The sequence below is a fragment of the Sceloporus occidentalis genome, unplaced genomic scaffold, assembly GCF_023333645.1.
Source record: "Sceloporus occidentalis isolate IW3139 unplaced genomic scaffold, rSceOcc1.0.p SCAF_6, whole genome shotgun sequence".
Classification (NCBI taxonomy): Eukaryota; Metazoa; Chordata; class Lepidosauria; order Squamata; family Phrynosomatidae; genus Sceloporus; species Sceloporus occidentalis.
The window spans coordinates 2,430,946-2,449,520 of NW_028316986.1; the positions used below are offsets into that span (position 1 = coordinate 2,430,946).

Consider the following 18,575-nt stretch of genomic DNA (forward strand, 5'->3'; position numbering starts at 1 on the left):
ATAAGGAGGAAGGGAGAGGCGCTCGGGGGGCGGAGACTTGGCGGAAGACTTGGGCGCGGAGAGAGGTACGGAGGAGGGAAAGGCGAGGACCCTGGGGACAGCGGAGTAGAGAAGAGGAATTGGGAGGGGAGCGCTCCCGGCGGACGGGTGCGAGTCGGGCCCGTCCTTACAACCCACCCGGCGTGTCCGCGGAGAGGCGAGGGAGCCCGGCCTCAGCCGTGGAACCCGGAAATAGGTATAAGACAAGAGGGGGAGCAGGAAGGGGAAGAGCCGTGGTGGTCCTTGAGAGAGCGGCGGCGGCTTCCTAACTCGGACTTCAGCCCAGAGCCCAGGAGGCGAGTAGAGACGCCCGTGAGTGACTATCGCCCAGCCCGGCACCACACCTTGTGAAAGCGTCCCTGAAGGAAGACGGTGGCAGTGAAAGGAACTGTGGCACCCGCGTTGTATTTCTTTTAGTTTCTGTTCGGAAAGAGTGAATAAAGTTGTGTTCTCGTTGCAAGCATCATCCCGGCTGCAGGGTCCGTTTGTGAACCAACTCCAGAGTAGAATGGAGCCAGTCCCAGGGGCGCCCATGGCGGGCACGGGGGTCCCGCCCACAATGTTGTTTTAAATGTTGTCAGTATTTTAAGCTGTCGTATCTCTTCTAGCAGGTCATTCCACAGTCTAGGTACAGCAGATGAAAAGGTCCTCTGAAAAACCATTGCCAGTCCAGTCTTGGCTGGTTGGAGGAGCAAACATTTCCCAGAGAACCTGAGCATACAAGGCAGATTGTATGGGAGAAGGCAATCCTATAGATAACCTGGACCAAAACCACGTACAGCTTTAAAGGTAATAACCAAAACTTTGTACTTTGCCCAGAAACTAATTGGCAACCAGTGGAGTAATTTTAAGATTGGCGTGATGTGATCACTCCTGGATGTACCCGTCATCAGACTGCCTGCCATATTCTGAACTCAGGAAGAAGCAGTTGGGAGTTTCTGGATTTGTACAAAGGCAGCCCAATGTAGAGTGCAGATGTCCAGCCTTGATGTTACCAGTGTGTACACTGCAACCTTTAGGTCCTTGCTTGTCTAAGCACAGTTCAGGTATTATTGGGAACACCTGGCAGCTGTACTGAGTCAAAAGCAGCCCCAGATCCTCTCTGTCTTGGGACTGTGAGGCTGGAGAGGAATGAACCATTTTGGCTGGAATCCACTTGGTCATTTACAACACTTCAACTCCTTTTGGAGAATTCTTTCACAGAATTATAGATGGTGTGAAACATGTTATGCTTCCTCTGGACTGCAACCTCATCCAACTGTTTTTCTATTTAATATCTGTATCATGCTCATCTTTTAAGAACAAGGTGGTAGAGATAGAAACATCTCACTCCTTATGTTAAAAACACAGTAAAGCTAGATGGTGCCTTACAAGAAGTCAGACAACTGGTTCACCCAGCTCTGCATTCTCTACACCAAGGATGGGCAATCATGGTGGATCTAAGGGCCAGTTTTTTGCCCCAGGCCTTCTAGGGGCTGCACAAGCAGCCAAGCATCCCCCTCCCCAAAAATTACAGAAGTCCCCTTCTAGTTTTAAAAAAAATGAGTAGGAGGTTTTTGTTAAGCATTGCAAAGTGCTTTAAAAGGTGAACTGTTACTTCTGGAGACTTCCAGGACAAATACACCCCCCCCCCCCCCAAATACACACTTTAATTAATAAATAACCAATCTATATACTGCTGTTTTCCAAGCATAGGACCCAAGGCAGCTTACATGCAATTAAAACCAAGTTCAGCTTTAAAAACCTACAGAAGATAAAACATAATTAAACAAACAATTCTATTCAGACCACAAACAAGTTTAAAACATAATAAAACAGATAAAAAGGGTAGCCTGGAGAAGGCACATCTGTTGAGAGGTGCAAAAAAGAGCCTTGGAGGGCGCCATGTGGTTCTGGGGCCATGTTCTTCCCCCTCCTGATTTGCAGTGACTTTCTCTGTCCTCCCTGGAGATGCTGGGGGCTGAATCTGGGAACCGTTATATGGAAACCAGTACTTTTCCGATGAGTTAAAGCCATTCCCCCAGACTGGATGCTTAGGCCAAAACACACAACAGAAATAATCCACTTTGAGACCGCTTTAACTTCCCTGGCTCAATATTAGGGAATAATGGGAACTGTTGCTTTGTGACACATTGAGCCTTCCCTGTCAGAGACCTCTGATGCCACCACAAACTACAGTTACCAGGATCCCCTAGCACTGAGCTGGGGCAGTTAAAGTAGTCTCAATCTGGATTATTTCCATAGTGTGTTTGGCTCTGAGTTGCTGTCCCCCAGCCTTCTGTTCTGGTTCATTCCAAGAAAAGAGACACTAAGACCAGCCTCATCCACCTTGTCCTCAGCCAGACGCACCTTTGCTTCTGGAATTCCCGCACAAAAGCTTTAAGGGCCTTGAGGATGTCGTTGGGGTGCATATAGGCTGTTGAGAGGGGCACTGCTGAGCCAACAGGGCCTTTGACTTCCTCTTCGGGCACAGCAGAGGCTTCTTCTCCGGAAGCAGCAGCCTCTGTTTCTTCTCCCTCTGGGCATTCTTCTTCAGCACCTAGGTCTGCCACTAGTGCTTCCATGTCCTAAGAGAGAAAAAGACGTTCAGAGAGAATCCTCTCCCTTCACTGGGGCTTCAGGGAGTGGTGGCAAACAGCTGAAGGAGAGCCAAGAAGAAACCTGGAGAAGACTAAAGGGGGAAAGAGAAGGCCAAAGGTAGAGCTTAGAAAAGTTACCTTTCTGAACTACAAAATTACATTTTGGACCCCAACTTCCATAATCCTCCAACCAGCACAAATAGTGGTCATACTATTTGAGAACTGCAGTGATGAAAAGTCCTAAGATGCCACCAAATCCATCTGTCACAGTCAAAAGTGAAATTTCGCTATTAGTAAAAGCAGTATTCCCAGCAGGCCATGTGTGTGAATCTCTGAAGAGCATAGATGGGGAGTTTCCTTCCACTAATCAGCTACTGAATCCCAGGAAAAGCTGTGGGAACTCCATAAATTATGAACAGAGATGGCTTCAGGGCCAAGTAAATTCAAGACTTGCTGACTGGAGGCCAATGATCAGCAAAATGTTTGCTTTTGCTCAGACTGAGGGAAGGTTTTGCAAACCTCACCTGATCAGTTTTGACCCGTTGAGCCTTGAAACTCAGGAAGAACTCTGTCATTTGATAGACGTCCTCTTCACTGTCAATTGAGAGGGCCTGGAGAGAAGCAGAGAAGGCTGGCAGGTCAGATGGCTGGATGCTAGCAAGGGCCGAATTGGTAACTCAACGTCATTAAGGCATTGAAAAAGATGGGGCAATGGGGAAAGAGGTGAGGCAGGCAAGGGAACCTGCCACCCCAAGGGAAAAAAGGAGCAAGGGAGCCTTCAAATGAAGTGTGTTCAAGCCCAAACAATGTGGTTTGTTGTTGGGAAAAGAGCCTCCAGCTGGGGCAGGCTGGATAGCCATAACAGTTGGTAACTTCTAACAGTCATTCTTTGGGTGGCCAGCTGTGCCTTCCCACAACCCAGCCTACCTCCCCTCCACTTCAGGTCCCTGTTATTCCCTTTTCTCAGCGGACATCAAAACAGCGGGCAGAGCAGCTTTGGCAGGGACGAGGGGGAAGCATACATCATTGGGGGAAAGGAGGTGGAGTTCCCATTGAAAGCTAACTCAGCTCTGGAACATTCTAAGCACTTGTCCAAGGCGCAGAGACCACAAAGAAGAACCAGCCCTTCCAACCAGAGCAAGAGAAGGAAAACTCACTGAGAAGATGGAGTCCAGTTTCATGAGGGTGCGGTCAGCCTTCTCCAAGGGCTGGAGCAGGCTCCGCAGCTTGCTTTCAATCAGGAAGCCCTGGCAAAGAAGGAAGGCAGGAAGGAGAGGCTTTGGTTAACCCAAGGCTGCAGTTAGACAGGAGTCCGGGAGGTCACACACAGAAAGGCCAGGCAGCTGCCAACCTCAGCAGAAGGCCATACCAGCTTACCCCATTCCTCCCGCCTGAAGCCAGCTATTCATTGAGCTACTCACCGATTCGTCACAGAGAAGCTCCAGGATGTGTTTGATGGTCTTTGCTGAGAGGGACCAGAGTGCCTTGCTCCTTGGCTCAGCCTCTGGGGTCTCTTTCCCTTTCTCCTTGGGGGATGGGGCCTTCTCTTCATCTGGGCTTCCCACAGATGGGGAAGAAGCCTCCTGGGGCGATTTGCTTGCTATGGGAAAGAACCACAGGCTTGAAGTGGCAGCAAAGCACAGAAAGAGCCAGAACAATGAGAACTACTTGGCAGAGGAAACGTAGGTCCTGGGCAGTTTGGTCTGAGGGATTCCAGAACTAATCCGCATGCAACTCCCTTTTTGAATTTCACTCTCAAAATGGTCCAACAAGGTCATGCCTAGGATTACGCAAATCCTACAATTCTAGGCAAGCATCGAATTTGGTACTAGATATAACATACTGAGAATCACACTCTTAACTGTTTTTGAAAACAAATCCTAGAGGCTTCATGGATGGTCAAAAACATGTGGTTAATATTAGATGATGCATGAAAAAGGGAAGAGAGGGTTAAGGAAAGGAAATTGTTTTAATTGTTCATGTTATTTTATTATATATAGTGTAATGGGGGGAATTGATGGTGTTTTAATATATGTTGTATTTATATTGTATTGTATCCGTGATTGTAAGCCACCTCAATCCTGCGGGAGAGGCAGCCTATAAATAAGAGTTTCCAGTGAGAAATACAGGAGATTATGTGCTCATTGGTTAGTAGACAGTCAATAAATGGTATAAATCAGGCACACCAAACTGTTATTATGTGCTTTCAAGTTGAATCTGACTTATGGCAACCCTGGCATAGGGTCTTCTTGGGAAGATTTAGTATTCATGGGAGGTTTGTGTCTTTGCCTTCCTCCAAGGCCAAGAAAATGTGACTTGCCCTTGGTCACTCAATGAGTTTCTTTGACTGGGTGGGGATTTGAACCCTAGTGCATCACAGGCCTCTGTCCCTCATTTCCAAGGAGAACATGGAATGGTCTCCATGTTGTTCTCCTCTCTCCATGACCCAATCCTACTTCAATTTACTTGCCAAAGGAATCCCAATTTTTGAGATCATGTAAGCAGAACCATTGGCAAAGGGATTTATAAATAAAAGTTAATAATAATAATAATAATAATAATAAGTTTTATGCAAACAGCTTCAATTTAAGTAACTCAGGCCTAATACAGACCTGCGAGAAGCGCCATCCTTGGGCCAAAACTAGGGTTCAGGAGCATGCAGCGTCTGCATACTCCCAAACCCTAGCATGTAATGGTGGCGCCATAATGGTGGGCTCCCATCCACACATCGTGCAGCATCTCTTTCCTGTTTGCGGCGCTGCTCTAGGCAGCTTCTTTTTGGCAGCGCATCATTGCCACACCATTTGGTGGCTGCAGCAATGATGTGGGGCAAAGACAGGCGGCTCCATGCCGCCCATCTGTCGAGCTCCTCATTTAGATTTCAGAACATGAGCTTTCTAGTTGCAGGACTGGAAGCAAGGCTTCTTGGGAAGAATACATCCACTGCCCTTGGCAAAGGGATTTGAGGGAAGCCTACTTACATTCAGACTTGAACACCTCCTGGGCGAACTCGTTAGCTGATTTCACCTTCTTGCAATGCACAATGGGCCCCACATTGTGCAGGAACCAGCTGTCAGGCTCAATCCAGTGCAATCCCAGCTGCTGGGCATGGATGACACTGTCAGCATTAAAGGCTTTGCGGATCAGCTGCTTGGCCTCTTCTTCGTTCATCAGCCAGACTGCCAGGAAGTGCTCCGCATCCACAATGGCAAAATGTCTGAGTTGAGAGAAAGGAAGGTGTTTGCCAGTTCATCTAGACTCAGAAGCTAGAAGTGGCTCCTGACAGCTGTATGGAGTGGCAGAGGGATGCAGCTCAGAAGCAGAGCACCAACTCTGCAAAAAGTTCCTCAGTGAAGAGACCAAAGGCCATCTAGTCCTGGAGGAGGAGGACTTTCTACGGACTAATCACATCAGTCTGCTGTTCTGCCACAATTGGGCTAGTTTAAGAATGGAAGCATACTGGTTTGGCATCATTTTTATCACACTTTTCCCCACTCCCATGCTGATTCATGGTCATAGAATCATAGAGCTGGAAGAGACCCCAAGGGCCATCCAGTCCAACCCCCCAACATGTGAGAGTGCTCAACTAAAGCCCTCCAGCATCTGTTTAAAAACCTCCAAAGGAGAAAACTCCATCATCCTCTAAGGCAGCAGCATCTTCCCCTGTCAAACAGCTCTTACTGTCAGGAAGTTCTTCATAATGTTGAGATGGAATCTCTTTTCCTATAGTGTGATCTGTTTTCCACATTGCCAAATGCTGCCTCCCATGAGGAAGGAGGGAATTTCATTTGGAGTATTTATACTCTGCTGTTCTGCCACAAAGACTCTCAGAACAGCTTACAAATTGTTAATTAGATATTTCCCTGCCATCAGGCTTACAAGCTAAAAAAGATACGGCACAAAAAGAAAAGAGAATGGCAGTAGGGAAGGAGACATAGCTGGTTCTTTTCTCCCTCTGAGGCCAAAGCAGTTTCAGTGGGAATGGAGGGAGGGCCTTCCATCTGCCTGTGAATCATAGAATCACAGAGTTGGAAGAGACCACAAGGGCCATCTAGCGGCCCCCTGCCATGCAGGAATTCACAATCAAAGCATCCCCAACAGATGACCATCCAGCTCCACTTAGCCATGATGGAGCTGTCTCTGCCTCTTCTCTACCTCCAAGGCCAGGGTAGTGTCAGTTGGAATGGAGGAAAGGCCTTTCATCTGCCTATGGACTATGCATGGTGGAGCCGTGCCTGCTTCTTCTCTCCCTCTGAGGCCAGGGCTGTGAATGAGTAATTGTGGCTGACAACTGCCTTCTGAAGCTGGCTGCTGTGTGAATGAGCACATAGCAGCCAGCTTAAGGAAGGCGTTGTCCACTGCAATTGCTGGTATTCCTTCCTCCTAAAGCAAAGGGCTGCTGTGCGCACATTCACACAACAGCCCCATGCAGGCAACTGCAGCTGCCAACTACCTCCTGAAGTCAGCTGCTGTGTGAATGTGTAAACAGCAGCTGACTTAGGGAAGGTGTTGGCAGCTACAATCCCGGGGAAGGGGGAAGGGGGCAGAGGGAGAGGGGCAGAATCATGCCCGCTCACACCACACGACTGCTTAAGAAGCAGAACTGTGGAAGGGACCTATTACACAAAGGCAGTAATGGAACAGTAATGAAATTGAGAGCCTATAGATCAATGAAAAGGTGCACCACAGCAATGAATTAAATGCAAGGCCACAGCAGGACAGATATGACTGTGTGATAAGTACCAGCCAACAACACTTTTGTCCTGTTAAAATTTTACTTTTTACCCTTCTGCAGAAAAGTTGTGCACAAATATAATACTATGATTCCACTTTTAACTGCCAGGTTCCATACTGTGGAATCCTGTGATTTGCAGTTTGAAGGTGGGCATTTCACATTCTCTGGCCTCAGATGGAGAGAAGAGAAGGGCACAGCTCCACCATGCCTAGCCCAAGGCATAGGAAAGTCCTTCCTCCACTTTAACTGCTACCACCCTGGCCTTGGAGGGAGAGAAGGAGAGGCAGGCACAGCTCCACCATGCCTAGCCCCAGAGGAAGTTGAACGACCCTCCCTCCATTTCAGTGCCAAAATGCAATGTCTCTGTGGAACTTACTGTGTAAAGAAGAGATCTGTATTACTGAGCTTAACCAAGAAAGAAAGCAGAAAAATTGCGGACCAAAACCAGGGACATTGGCAGGGATGAATGCAAAAAGACACTTTCAGGAAGCAAAAAGAATGGAAAGCCTAACTGGATTACTGACAAAACTCTTTAAGCAGTTAAGGAGAAGACAAGATGGGACTCGACTGCCTGCCCTCACCTCATCGTCCTCTGCAGGTCCTTGTACTGCACCACAATCCGCTTGTAGTCCGCAGTCAGGGTCTGGTTCTCCTCACGGTACTGCTTTATCTGTCTGGCCAGTTTCAGGCGCAGGTTGTTGATCACATCATGGAGTCTGAGGAAGGAGGGAGGGAAGGGAGCTTCCATTACTAAAAGAAGAAGAGCAGGAGAGCCACTTCCCAAGGGCAGCCAGGATCACAAGAGCTTACATAGTGTGTGTTCCAGGGCTAAAACACTTGAAGACTTTGTATGTTAGGGTGCATCTCCACTGTAGAAATACACTGGTGCCTCGGGATACGAAATGATCGGCTTACGAAATTTCCGGGATACGAAAAAGTTGGATTGGGGAAAACTGTTCCGGGTTACGAAATATTTTTCGGGTTACGAAATTCATTTCGGCGCGAAATTCAAATGATGCAAAGTGCAGCTACAGGCTTTCCAGGGCTAACGGAAAGCTAAGGGGGCTGGGTTAGGGGTTAGCTTTGGCGCGAATTTTGAATTTCGTTAGCAGCAGTGATTGGCTTGAGAAATCAAGCTGATCATCTGGATTGGCTAACGAAATTGGGGGGGTGGCCTGGCTTGAGAAACAAAAGCCGGCTTCCATTGATCTGCTCCTTTGTCTGGCCTTGTGGACTGTCTGAGCAAGAGTTTCTTCTGAGCTCTAACTCTTGGTTCCACTGTTGGTCTGGACTTTTCCTGGCTTTCTGCCTTTGGACTTGTTCTGCCTTTGCCAGGTGTACTCTTCGGATCAAGACCGGCCATCAGGAATTTCTCTACAGGTAGGTGGATGGATTTTTACCTTCTTCTTGTGGGGTGAGACAGTGTGAGCATGCTTTTGCTGTGTGGATTATGGGCTTGGGGTGCTGGCTTGCTTTTTTTTTTTTCTTTGCTGTTTTCAAAGTGTGGAGTGTGGGTTTTAAAACTTTGGCCATGGTCCCATGTGGGCCAGAGAGTCTCACCATAGGGTGGCATTTGCAGATTGGGGGGTTTTGGCCTATGGGTTTGTGTTCTGAGGTGCTTTGCTCATGGCTGTGATGTTTTCAAAGTGTGGGATGTGAGTTTTGCATGTTTGGCCTTGATTTGATGTGGGCCAGAGAGTGTGACTTTGGGGTTGCATTTTCAGATTTGGGGGTTTTGGCCTTTGGGTTTGTGTTCTGGGGTGCTTTGCTCATGGCTGTGATGTTTTCAAAGTGTGGGATGTGAGTTTTGCATGTTTGGCCTTGATTTGATGTGGGCCAGAGAGTGTGACTTTGGGGTTGCATTTTCAGATTTGGGGGTTTTGGCCTATGGGTTTGTGTTCTGAGGTGCTTTGCTCATGGCTGTGATGTTTTCAAAGTGTGGGATGTGAGTTTTGCATGTTTGGCCTTGATTTGATGTGGGCCAGAGAGTGTGACTTTGGGGTTGCATTTTCAGATTTGGGGGTTTTGGCCTTTGGGTTTGGGTTCTGGGGTGCTTTGCTCATGGCTGTGATGTTTTCAAAGTGTGGGATGTGAGTTTTGCATGTTTGGCCTTGATTTGATGTGGGCCAGAGAGTGTGACTTTGGGGTTGCATTTTCAGATTTGGGGGTTTTGGCCTTTGAGTTTGTGTTCTGGGGTGCTTTGCTCATGGCTGTGATGTTTTCAAAGTGTGGGGTGTGAGTTTTGCATGTTTGGCCTTGATTTGATGTGGGCCAGAGAGTGTGACTTTGGGGTTGCATTTTCAGATTTGGGGGTTTTGGCCTTTGAGTTTGGGTTCTGGGGTGCTTTGCTCATGGCTGTGATGATTTGAGAGTGTGGGGTGTGAGTTTTGCATGTTTGGCCTTGATTTGATGTGGGCCAGAGAGTGTGACTTTGGGGTTGCATTTTCAGATTTGGGGGTTTTGGCCTTTGAGTTTGGGTTCTGGGGTGCTTTGCTCATGGCTGTGATGATTTGAGAGTGTGGGGTGTGAGTTTTGCATGTTTGGCCTTGATTTGATGTGGGCCAGAGAGTGTGACTTTGGGGTTGCATTTTCAGATTTGGGGGTTTTGGCCTTTGAGTTTGGGTTCTGGGGTGCTTTGCTCATGGCTGTGATGTTTTCAAAGTGTGGGATGTGAGTTTTGCATGTTTGGCCTTGATTTGATGTGGGCCAGAGAGTGTGACTTTGGGGTTGCATTTTCAGATTTGGGGGTTTTGGCCTATGGGTTTGTGTTCTGGGGTGCTTTGCTCATGGCTGTGATGTTTTCAAAGTGTGGGATGTGAGTTTTGCATGTTTGGCCTTGATTTGATGTGGGCCAGAGAGTGTGACTTTGGGGTTGCATTTTCAGATTTGGGGGTTTTGGCCTATGGGTTTGTGTTCTGGGGTGCTTTGCTCATGGCTGTGATGATTTCAAAGTGTGGGATGTGAGTTTTGCATGTTTGGCCTTGAGTTGATGTGGGCCAGAGAGTGTGACTTTGGGGTTGCATTTTCAGATTTGGGGGTTTTGGCCTTTGAGTTTGGGTTCTGGGGTGCTTTGCTCATGGCTGTGATGATTTGAGAGTGTGGGGTGTGAGTTTTGCATGTTTGGCCTTGATTTGATGTGGGCCAGAGAGTGTGACTTTGGGGTTGCATTTTCAGATTTGGGGGTTTTGGCCTTTGGGTTTGTGTTCTGGGGTGCTTTGCTCATGGCTGTGATGTTTTCAAAGTGTGGGATGTGAGTTTTGCATGTTTGGCCTTGATTTGATGTGGGCCAGAGAGTGTGACTTTGGGGTTGCATTTTCAGATTTGGGGGTTTTGGCCTATGGGTTTGTGTTCTGAGGTGCTTTGCTCATGGCTGTGATGTTTTCAAAGTGTGGGATGTGAGTTTTGCATGTTTGGCCTTGATTTGATGTGGGCCAGAGAGTGTGACTTTGGGGTTGCATTTTCAGATTTGGGGGTTTTGGCCTTTGGGTTTGGGTTCTGGGGTGCTTTGCTCATGGCTGTGATGTTTTCAAAGTGTGGGATGTGAGTTTTGCATGTTTGGCCTTGATTTGATGTGGGCCAGAGAGTGTGACTTTGGGGTTGCATTTTCAGATTTGGGGGTTTTGGCCTTTGAGTTTGGGTTCTGGGGTGCTTTGCTCATGGCTGTGATGTTTTCAAAGTGTGGGGTGTGAGTTTTGCATGTTTGGCCTTGATTTGATGTGGGCCAGAGAGTGTGACTTTGGGGTTGCATTTTCAGATTTGGGGGTTTTGGCCTTTGAGTTTGGGTTCTGGGGTGCTTTGCTCATGGCTGTGATGATTTGAGAGTGTGGGGTGTGAGTTTTGCATGTTTGGCCTTGATTTGATGTGGGCCAGAGAGTGTGACCTTGGAGTTGCATTTTCAGATTTGGGGGTTTTGGCCTATGGGTTTGTGTTCTTGGGTGCTTTGGTCATGGCTGTGATGATTTGAAAGTGTGGGCATCCATTTTTGCAAGTTTGGCCTTGGTCCCATGTGGGCCAGAGAGTGTGACCTTGGGGTGGCATTTTCAGATTTTGGGTTTCTGGCCTTTGGGTTTGTGTTCTTGGGTGCTTTGGTCATGGCTGTGATGATTTGAGAGTGTGGGGTGTGAGTTTTGCAAGTTTGGGCCAGAGAGTGTGACCATGGGGGTGGGGGTGGTTTCCAATTGTGGCTTTTGCTCAGTGCCTGTGCCTTTTGTCCTTTTTAGGCTTGAGCTATGGCTCCCAAGAAAGCCACAGATAAAAGCGGTGGTGACAAAAAGAAGAGGGCTCCCTTGTCCTTGGAGGACAAGAAGGAAATCATCGCCAAGCACGAGAGGGGCGTGCGCTTGGTGGACATTGCCAAGGAGTATGGACGAAACCCTTCGACAATTGGCACTGTCCTCAAGCAGAAGGAGGCCATCAGAGCTGTTGTGGCTCCAGCGAAAGGCGTGACAACGATTGCCAAGCAGAGGACACCGAAGCACGAGGAGATGGAGCGCCTGCTGCTCCTCTGGATTAAGGAAAAGGAGCGAGTCGGGGACACTGTGACCACCTCGGTCATCTGTGAGAAGGCCACCACCATTTTCGAAGACCTGGCCAGCAAGGAGGCAGGTGAAGGAACTTCTTCCCAGGAGGAGCCAGCCACCCCGGAGTTCAAAGCATCACGTGGCTGGTTTGAAAGGTTCAAGAAGAGGACCGGGATCCACTCTGTCGTCCGTCACGGCGAGGCGTCCAGCGCAGACCACCAGGCCGCCGAAGCATTTGTCATCGAGTTCAAGGCCATGGTGGAGGAGGAAGGCTATGTCCCGCAGCAAGTGTTCAATTGCGACGAGACGGGCCTCTTCTGGAAGAAGATGCCTCGCCGCACCTACATCACCCAGGAGGAGAGGAGACAGCCAGGCCACAAGCCTATGAAGGACCGCTTCACACTTGCGTTGTGTGCCAATGCCAGCGGAGACTGTAAGGTCAAGCCCCTGTTGGTGTACCACTCTGAAAATCCAAGGGCCTTCAAGGCACACAACATTCAGAAGGACAGGTTGCCAGTGATGTGGCGTTCCAATGGCCGCGCATGGGTCACACGCCTCCTTTTCGTGGAATGGATCAACAGTGTCTTCGCCCCGACTGTGAAGCGGTACCTGGAGGAAGAGGATTTGCCCTTGAAGTGCCTCCTCCTCTTGGACAATGCTCCTGCGCACCCGCATGGCCTGGAGAAGGACATCCTTGATGAGTTCTCCTTCATCAAGGTCCAGTTTCTGCCGCCCAACACGACCTCCCTCTTGCAACCCATGGACCAGCAGGTGATTGCCAACTTCAAGAAGATCTACACCAAGCACCTGTTCAAGCGTTGTTTTGATGTGACGGAGAGCACACAGCTGACCCTTCGAGAGTTCTGGAAGCAGCATTTTGATATCGTCGTGTGCTTGAAGATGGTGGACTTGGCCTGGCAGGAGATCACCAGGCGCAACCTGATTGCTGCGTGGAGGAAGCTGTGGCCTGATGCTTCTTCCTTGGAAGGGTCACAGACCGAGGGTGCTGAGCCAGGTGAAGAAGAAGAGGTTGCTGAGATCGTCTCCATCGCAAGGTCCCTGGGACTCGACGTGGACAACGAGGACGTGGAGGAACTCATCGAGGAGCACAGCGAGGACCTGACAACAGAGGACCTGAAGGCCTTGGCGGCCATGCAACACTCGGCCGTGGATGAGGACGTGCTCCATTTCGACAGGGGCCAGCAGGAGGAGGCTGCGGGGGCATTTTTGCCAACAGCAGAAATTAAAGACATTTTGCGGCAATTCCACAATGTGTCTTCATATGTTGAGAAGCACCACCCTGAGAAGGTGCTCACCAGCCATGCCATTGCCCATTTTGATAATGTCTGCCTTAGCCATTTTAAGAACCTGCTTAAGGCCCGGCAAAAGCAGACATCCTTGGACCAGTTCTTCACTAGAGAGGGAGAACCGTCATCCAAGAAGGCAAAAGGTGACCCTTAAAAAAAAGGTGACCCTTAAAAAAAACACCAAATTCTTTTTTAAAAAATGGTTAACTTTGTTAAATTGGTGGCATTGGCTAAATTGGCTGAATTGGTTGAATTGGCTGAATTGGCTGAATTGGTTGAATTGGTTGAATTGGGTTGAATTGGTTTAAATTTGGCTTTTTTGGCTGCCCCTCTCCTCCTCCTCCTGCCTCACTCTGAGATGCCAGGACCAGATGCCAAGACCAGCAAAAGATAAGTCAAAAACATTTTTTTTCTTTATCCTTTAGAAACTTTAGAATGGACCTGCCAGTCATTGTTAAGCTCTTTAGTGCCTCAGGCAACTTTGTATTACATTGTATTGTAGGGTACTTAGCTTAATAGGCCTCTATTGTACCTTTGTTTTCACTTGCAGGTTCAGTCTGAGGTCATAGAACGCATTAGTTATTTTCAATGGAAAAAGCGTTTCGGGTTACGAAATTTTCGGCTTACGAAAGGAATAGCGGAACGAATTAATTTCGTAACCCGAGGTACCAGTGTAATGCAGTTTGACACCACTTTAACTGCCACAGTTCCATCCTACAGAATCTTGGGATTAGTACTTTGGTGATGCATCAGTACTCTTTAGCAGAGTAGGCTAAAGACCTTGTTAAACTACAACTCCCCAGATTGCCTAAAATGGAGCGAGTGGACTTAAAGTGGTGTCAAACTACATTATTTCTACAGTGAAGATGCACCCCAAGTTGAATTCAAAGGGGGATTGCACATAATTGACTTTGAACCCTGTGTGTATTTCCCCGCTGTATCACTGGATACACACATAAGCAGAAAACTTTTCAGTGAGTGTGTGCTATTTATTTGGTTTGATTTGATCTATAGCCTGCCTTTCACCCAATATGGGACCCAAAGTGCCTCAAAATATAACTTAAAACCAAACATAGGCGCAGGACAGACCGCCCAAAAAAGGCAGACTCCTGGCGCCTGTTTTTCCGCCAGAGGGAAGCTGCAGCCAGCAAACCGCACGGCTTCCTGCCGGTGGAAAAAGAACCCGCAAAAAGTGGATTTTTCTAAAGCTGTGGAGGTGGCATAATGAGTGCGCCACTGGCGCACTGGTTATATAAGTGCCTTATGGCGCCATGCAGACGCCACACGGTGCTTATCTAACAATGGCGGTGCCCATGTATATAGGGCGCCGCCATTGTTACACCCTCGTCACGTGTTAGGGTTGCGGGGCGTGTGGGCGCCCTGCCCCTAGGCAACCCTAGAACATGACGAGGGCGTCGCAAAGGGCCCATAGGTACCAGGTCCTAGTTCGAACTGTGCATAATACAAAAGTTGAAAAGCACTTAAATACACAACCATATTTAAAAAGAAAGAGTCACTGTGGAGTAGTGGTTTGAATGTTGAACTATGACTGGAGAACAGAGTCTGAGTCTACGCTCGGCTATGGAAACCCATCAGGTGACCCCGGCTGAGTCACACACTCTCAGCCCCAGAAAATCCCATGATAAGTTCACCTTAGCAATATTGTAAATAGGAAATTACTTGAAGTCACACAATAACAATTTTTAAAGAAAAATGTTAAATTAAAATGGGTAAAAAATGCAGCTACAACATAATGATGATAAAAATTCAACACAATTTAAAAGACCTTCTACAATGGATTTGTAGAAAACTATGGGTATCGATGCAGTGGAACACAGACTTCACCACATTTTACTCACTATAGAGCAGTTTTTTAAAACTTCACTGAGTGATCTAACCTGTTGAGTTTTCTGACCCAAATGAAAATTCTGGTGTATTGAGGGTTATAAAAATAGTCCCTGTCCATAGGAGCATCTGTGGATAAAGAATCAAGGGTTTCATTCCACAGTACCCAAGCATCTACAGCCAGAAAGTGAAACATTTGCTTTGAACAGGTGTCAGCTCTTCTCTTTTTTGCAAAATACTACAAAATAAAAATTTAACCAACACAAATGCAAAGGATTGATTTGGACAATTTGTGTCCCAGCCATTTTTTCTTTTAAAATAAAAGGTATGCAGCATTTGACTAAACCTTGGGGACCTCTTCAAGTGGCAATGTTGTAAAACACCTGCCGTAGCAGTCTAGCTGCAGGTGAATTCTGCAAGAAAATATTCCTCTAGGGGGGAAAAACTGGTCTACTAAACACAAGTTAAATCCCCTTCCTAGCAGCTGCAAGGGAAACACCAAGACGTGAGCTGTTTCGTTACCGGTTGAGCTTCCGCTTCTGTTGGGATTTGATAATGGTATTCTCATCATCCCGCTTCTTCAGCACCTGGAAGTTGTACTCCAGTTTCTCCTGGTTCAGCTGGTAGATGGCTTTCATTTGTTGCAGCTGTTGCTCCAGGATCTGGCATCCAAAGTGAAGGAAGATACATTAAGGAATGAGCCAATATCACAGGGCCAGTTCCACTCAGGAACACGCTACAAATGAAGTAGGCCTCATCACATCAAGCGAGAGGGAGTGAACATCTTGCCTTTGTGTCACTGGGGACAGTGATACTATTATCTATGTCCACTGCATGTCAAAAAGGTGGGGTCCCCAAAGGAAACAAATGGCCTGAGCAGAGGCCCAAGGATAGCCTGTGCTATCCTGGCCCAGACCTAACCTCAGTCGTTCCCCGGGCTGGCGCAAGGAACGATGGGTGTTTACATGCATACACACTGGTGTACCATGAACCCACTACTGCCATGTGCCCCTTATCTTTCTCCACCATCCACTATAGCAAGAAGGGACCCCCTGTTGCCACATCTGATGTGGAAACAAGGTGCCTGGCTGCACCCACATATCCAGGTGCCCATTTCCATGTCATTCACAGTGACATAGTTCTTCCCAGTAGCGGCGATGGTGAAGGAAGGTTGGGGGCATGCAAGGCCTTTCGATTTGCTACCAGTTGCTGCCGAGTTTCCGAGAAACTCTGAGGCAAACAGAGGATCGTTTTGACCTGTGCTAAAGCTCCTTTGCACCGGGATAGGGCCGGGACTGCTGGGTCAGCGTCTGCTCTGCCCAATCCCAGCCCGGATTAGCCTGCATCACCCAAATAGGACAGTGTGAAGCTGGGGAGAACATAGGCCTTTTGGCCCATGTGGATAGCCCCAAACTTCAGTGTTCTCATCAGAAAGCAAGAGGTTTGACTGAGAATATCAAGAGGAAGATAGAAAAGGTTGGTGCAGGACAGATGGGTGTTTGCATGCATAGATGGTAGGAACCATAGAGGTGGAGGTGTATGGAAGAGAAATATTATACTCCAAAAGAAATCCTCCAAATTGGAATTCAAATGTGAATCTTGGAGGCCCAACCCTACACCATTTTCCATGTTAAGTGGAACAACTGACACATCAAGGTGCTTTTTCTGGGCTGCAGAAACTGGGAAGTGATTCCCAAATTCCTTGGGGACTGGACAATCAATGCACTGGTTTGGGGCAAGAGCCAACATGGTATAGTGGTTTGAGCATTGGACTATGACTTAGGTGACCAGGGTTTGAATCCTTGCTCTGCCATGGAAACCCACTGGGTGATCCTGGGCAAGTCACACTCTCTCAGCCTCAGAGGATCCTGTGAATAAACTGTGTCAAGAAAACTATAAGAAATGGTTGCCTTCGTGTCACCATAAGTCAGAAACAACATGAAATATGTTTCCTTTGCTATTAGGCCCAGAGGGACCTAGAAACTGTTGTACATGCTCTGGTAACTTCGAGACTGGATTTCTGCAATGTACTCTACATGGGGCAACCCTTATACCAAACTCGGAAGCTGCAAATGGTGCAGAATATGGCAGCCCGGCTGGTCACTGGTGCTTCCAGGACCAGCCATATAACACCGGTTTTGAAAGACCTCCACTGGCTGCCCATTCGCTTCCGAGCCCAATATAAGGCGTTGGTAATTACCTATAAAGCCCTAAATGGCTTGGGCCCGGGATACCTGAAGAACCGCCTCTCCCCATACATTCCGCCTCGCACCCTCAGAACGTCTGGGCAGCAATTACTGAAGGTGCCTGGGGCTAGGTTGGCCTCCACTACACGGAGGTCATTCTCCACAGCTGCCCCAGCCCTTTGGAATACGCTGCCCACCGAGCTCCGCTCGTCTACCACCCTGGCCCAATTCAGGAAGGATTTAAAGACCTTCCTGTTCCAACAGGCATTCCCCGAATAAAATCCTGTGGGCCTCCCTCCTCTTCCGTGGCCAAGAGGTTGGGCTATGGGGCTTTTGTTGGTTACTTTTCTGTATAATTATTGTATTGCATTTTAACTCTTAATGTGTATATTGATTGTATTTTAATCCATGCTGTAAGCCGCCCTGATTTCTAGAAGGGCGGGATATAAATAAAAATTTTATTTATTATTATTTATTATTATGTTAACATTCCTTTAAATCTGTCCCTTCAAATGGCCAAGATATGGGCACCAATTGCTAGTGAACCAGGTTCACCCATGAGGGAGGTGTCTATCAGGTATCTTTCGAAGGACTTCTGCAGGAAACACACTCAACCCACTGGGCAAGGCTTCAGCTGCACTCTGAGCACATTCAACATGTCCTGCAGCATGTGTTCTCCTCCCATACCTCCACATCATGTTCCAGCTTGATCTTGATAACATTGTATTCTTCGGCATCTTGCACCCGCAACTGGTTCAGCTCCCGCTCGTACTCCTCCACTTTCCTCAGGCGGGCCATCATGAACTCCAACTAGGACCAAAGTGGAAGAAACCTGATCACCAGGGGCCTGACTGTAGATGAATAGATGGATAGAAACCCTTTGGCTCCCACTGGAATGGCTCAGAAATCAATCATAGAATCACAGAATTATAGAGTTGGAAGAGACTCCAAGGGCCATCCAGTCCAACCCCATTCTGCCATGCAGGAACTCATAGTCAAAGCACCTCTGGCAGATGGCTATCCAGCCTCTGCTTAAAGACCTCCAAAGAAGGAGACACCACCACAATCTCCGAGGGAGTGTGTTCCACTGTCAAAAAGCTCTTACTGTCAGGAAGTTCCTCCTAATGTTGAGCTGGAATCTCTTTTCCTGCAGTTGCATCCTTTGTGCCGTGTTCTAGTCTCTGGAGCAGCAGAAAACAAGCTTGCTCCATCCTCAATGTAACATTCCTTCAAACAGTTAAGCAGGGCTATCATATCACCCCTTAACCATCTCTTCTCCAGGCTAAACATACCCAGCTCCCTAAGGCTTTCCTCATAAGGCATGACTTCCAGGCCCTTCACCATTTTGGTCTCCCTCCTCTGAA

At 47.9% G+C, this 18,575-nt stretch overlaps 1 protein-coding gene across 1 annotated transcript in view; it reads right to left on the bottom strand.

Moving 5' to 3' along the window:
* Positions 1-18,575, bottom strand: part of DRC1 (dynein regulatory complex subunit 1) — a 41,579-nt gene that overhangs the window by 6,901 nt on the left and 16,103 nt on the right. Inside the window, exons 7-14 of the mRNA XM_089528719.1 lie at positions 17,899-18,021; positions 15,548-15,687; positions 7,935-8,069; positions 5,600-5,835; positions 4,040-4,218; positions 3,776-3,865; positions 3,143-3,229; positions 2,389-2,606 (exon numbers count right to left, since the gene is read on the bottom strand). Coding sequence (XP_089384845.1) covers positions 2,389-2,606; positions 3,143-3,229; positions 3,776-3,865; positions 4,040-4,218; positions 5,600-5,835; positions 7,935-8,069; positions 15,548-15,687; positions 17,899-18,021 — 1,208 coding nt within the window. The remainder of the gene's footprint in view (positions 1-2,388; positions 2,607-3,142; positions 3,230-3,775; positions 3,866-4,039; positions 4,219-5,599; positions 5,836-7,934; positions 8,070-15,547; positions 15,688-17,898; positions 18,022-18,575) is intronic.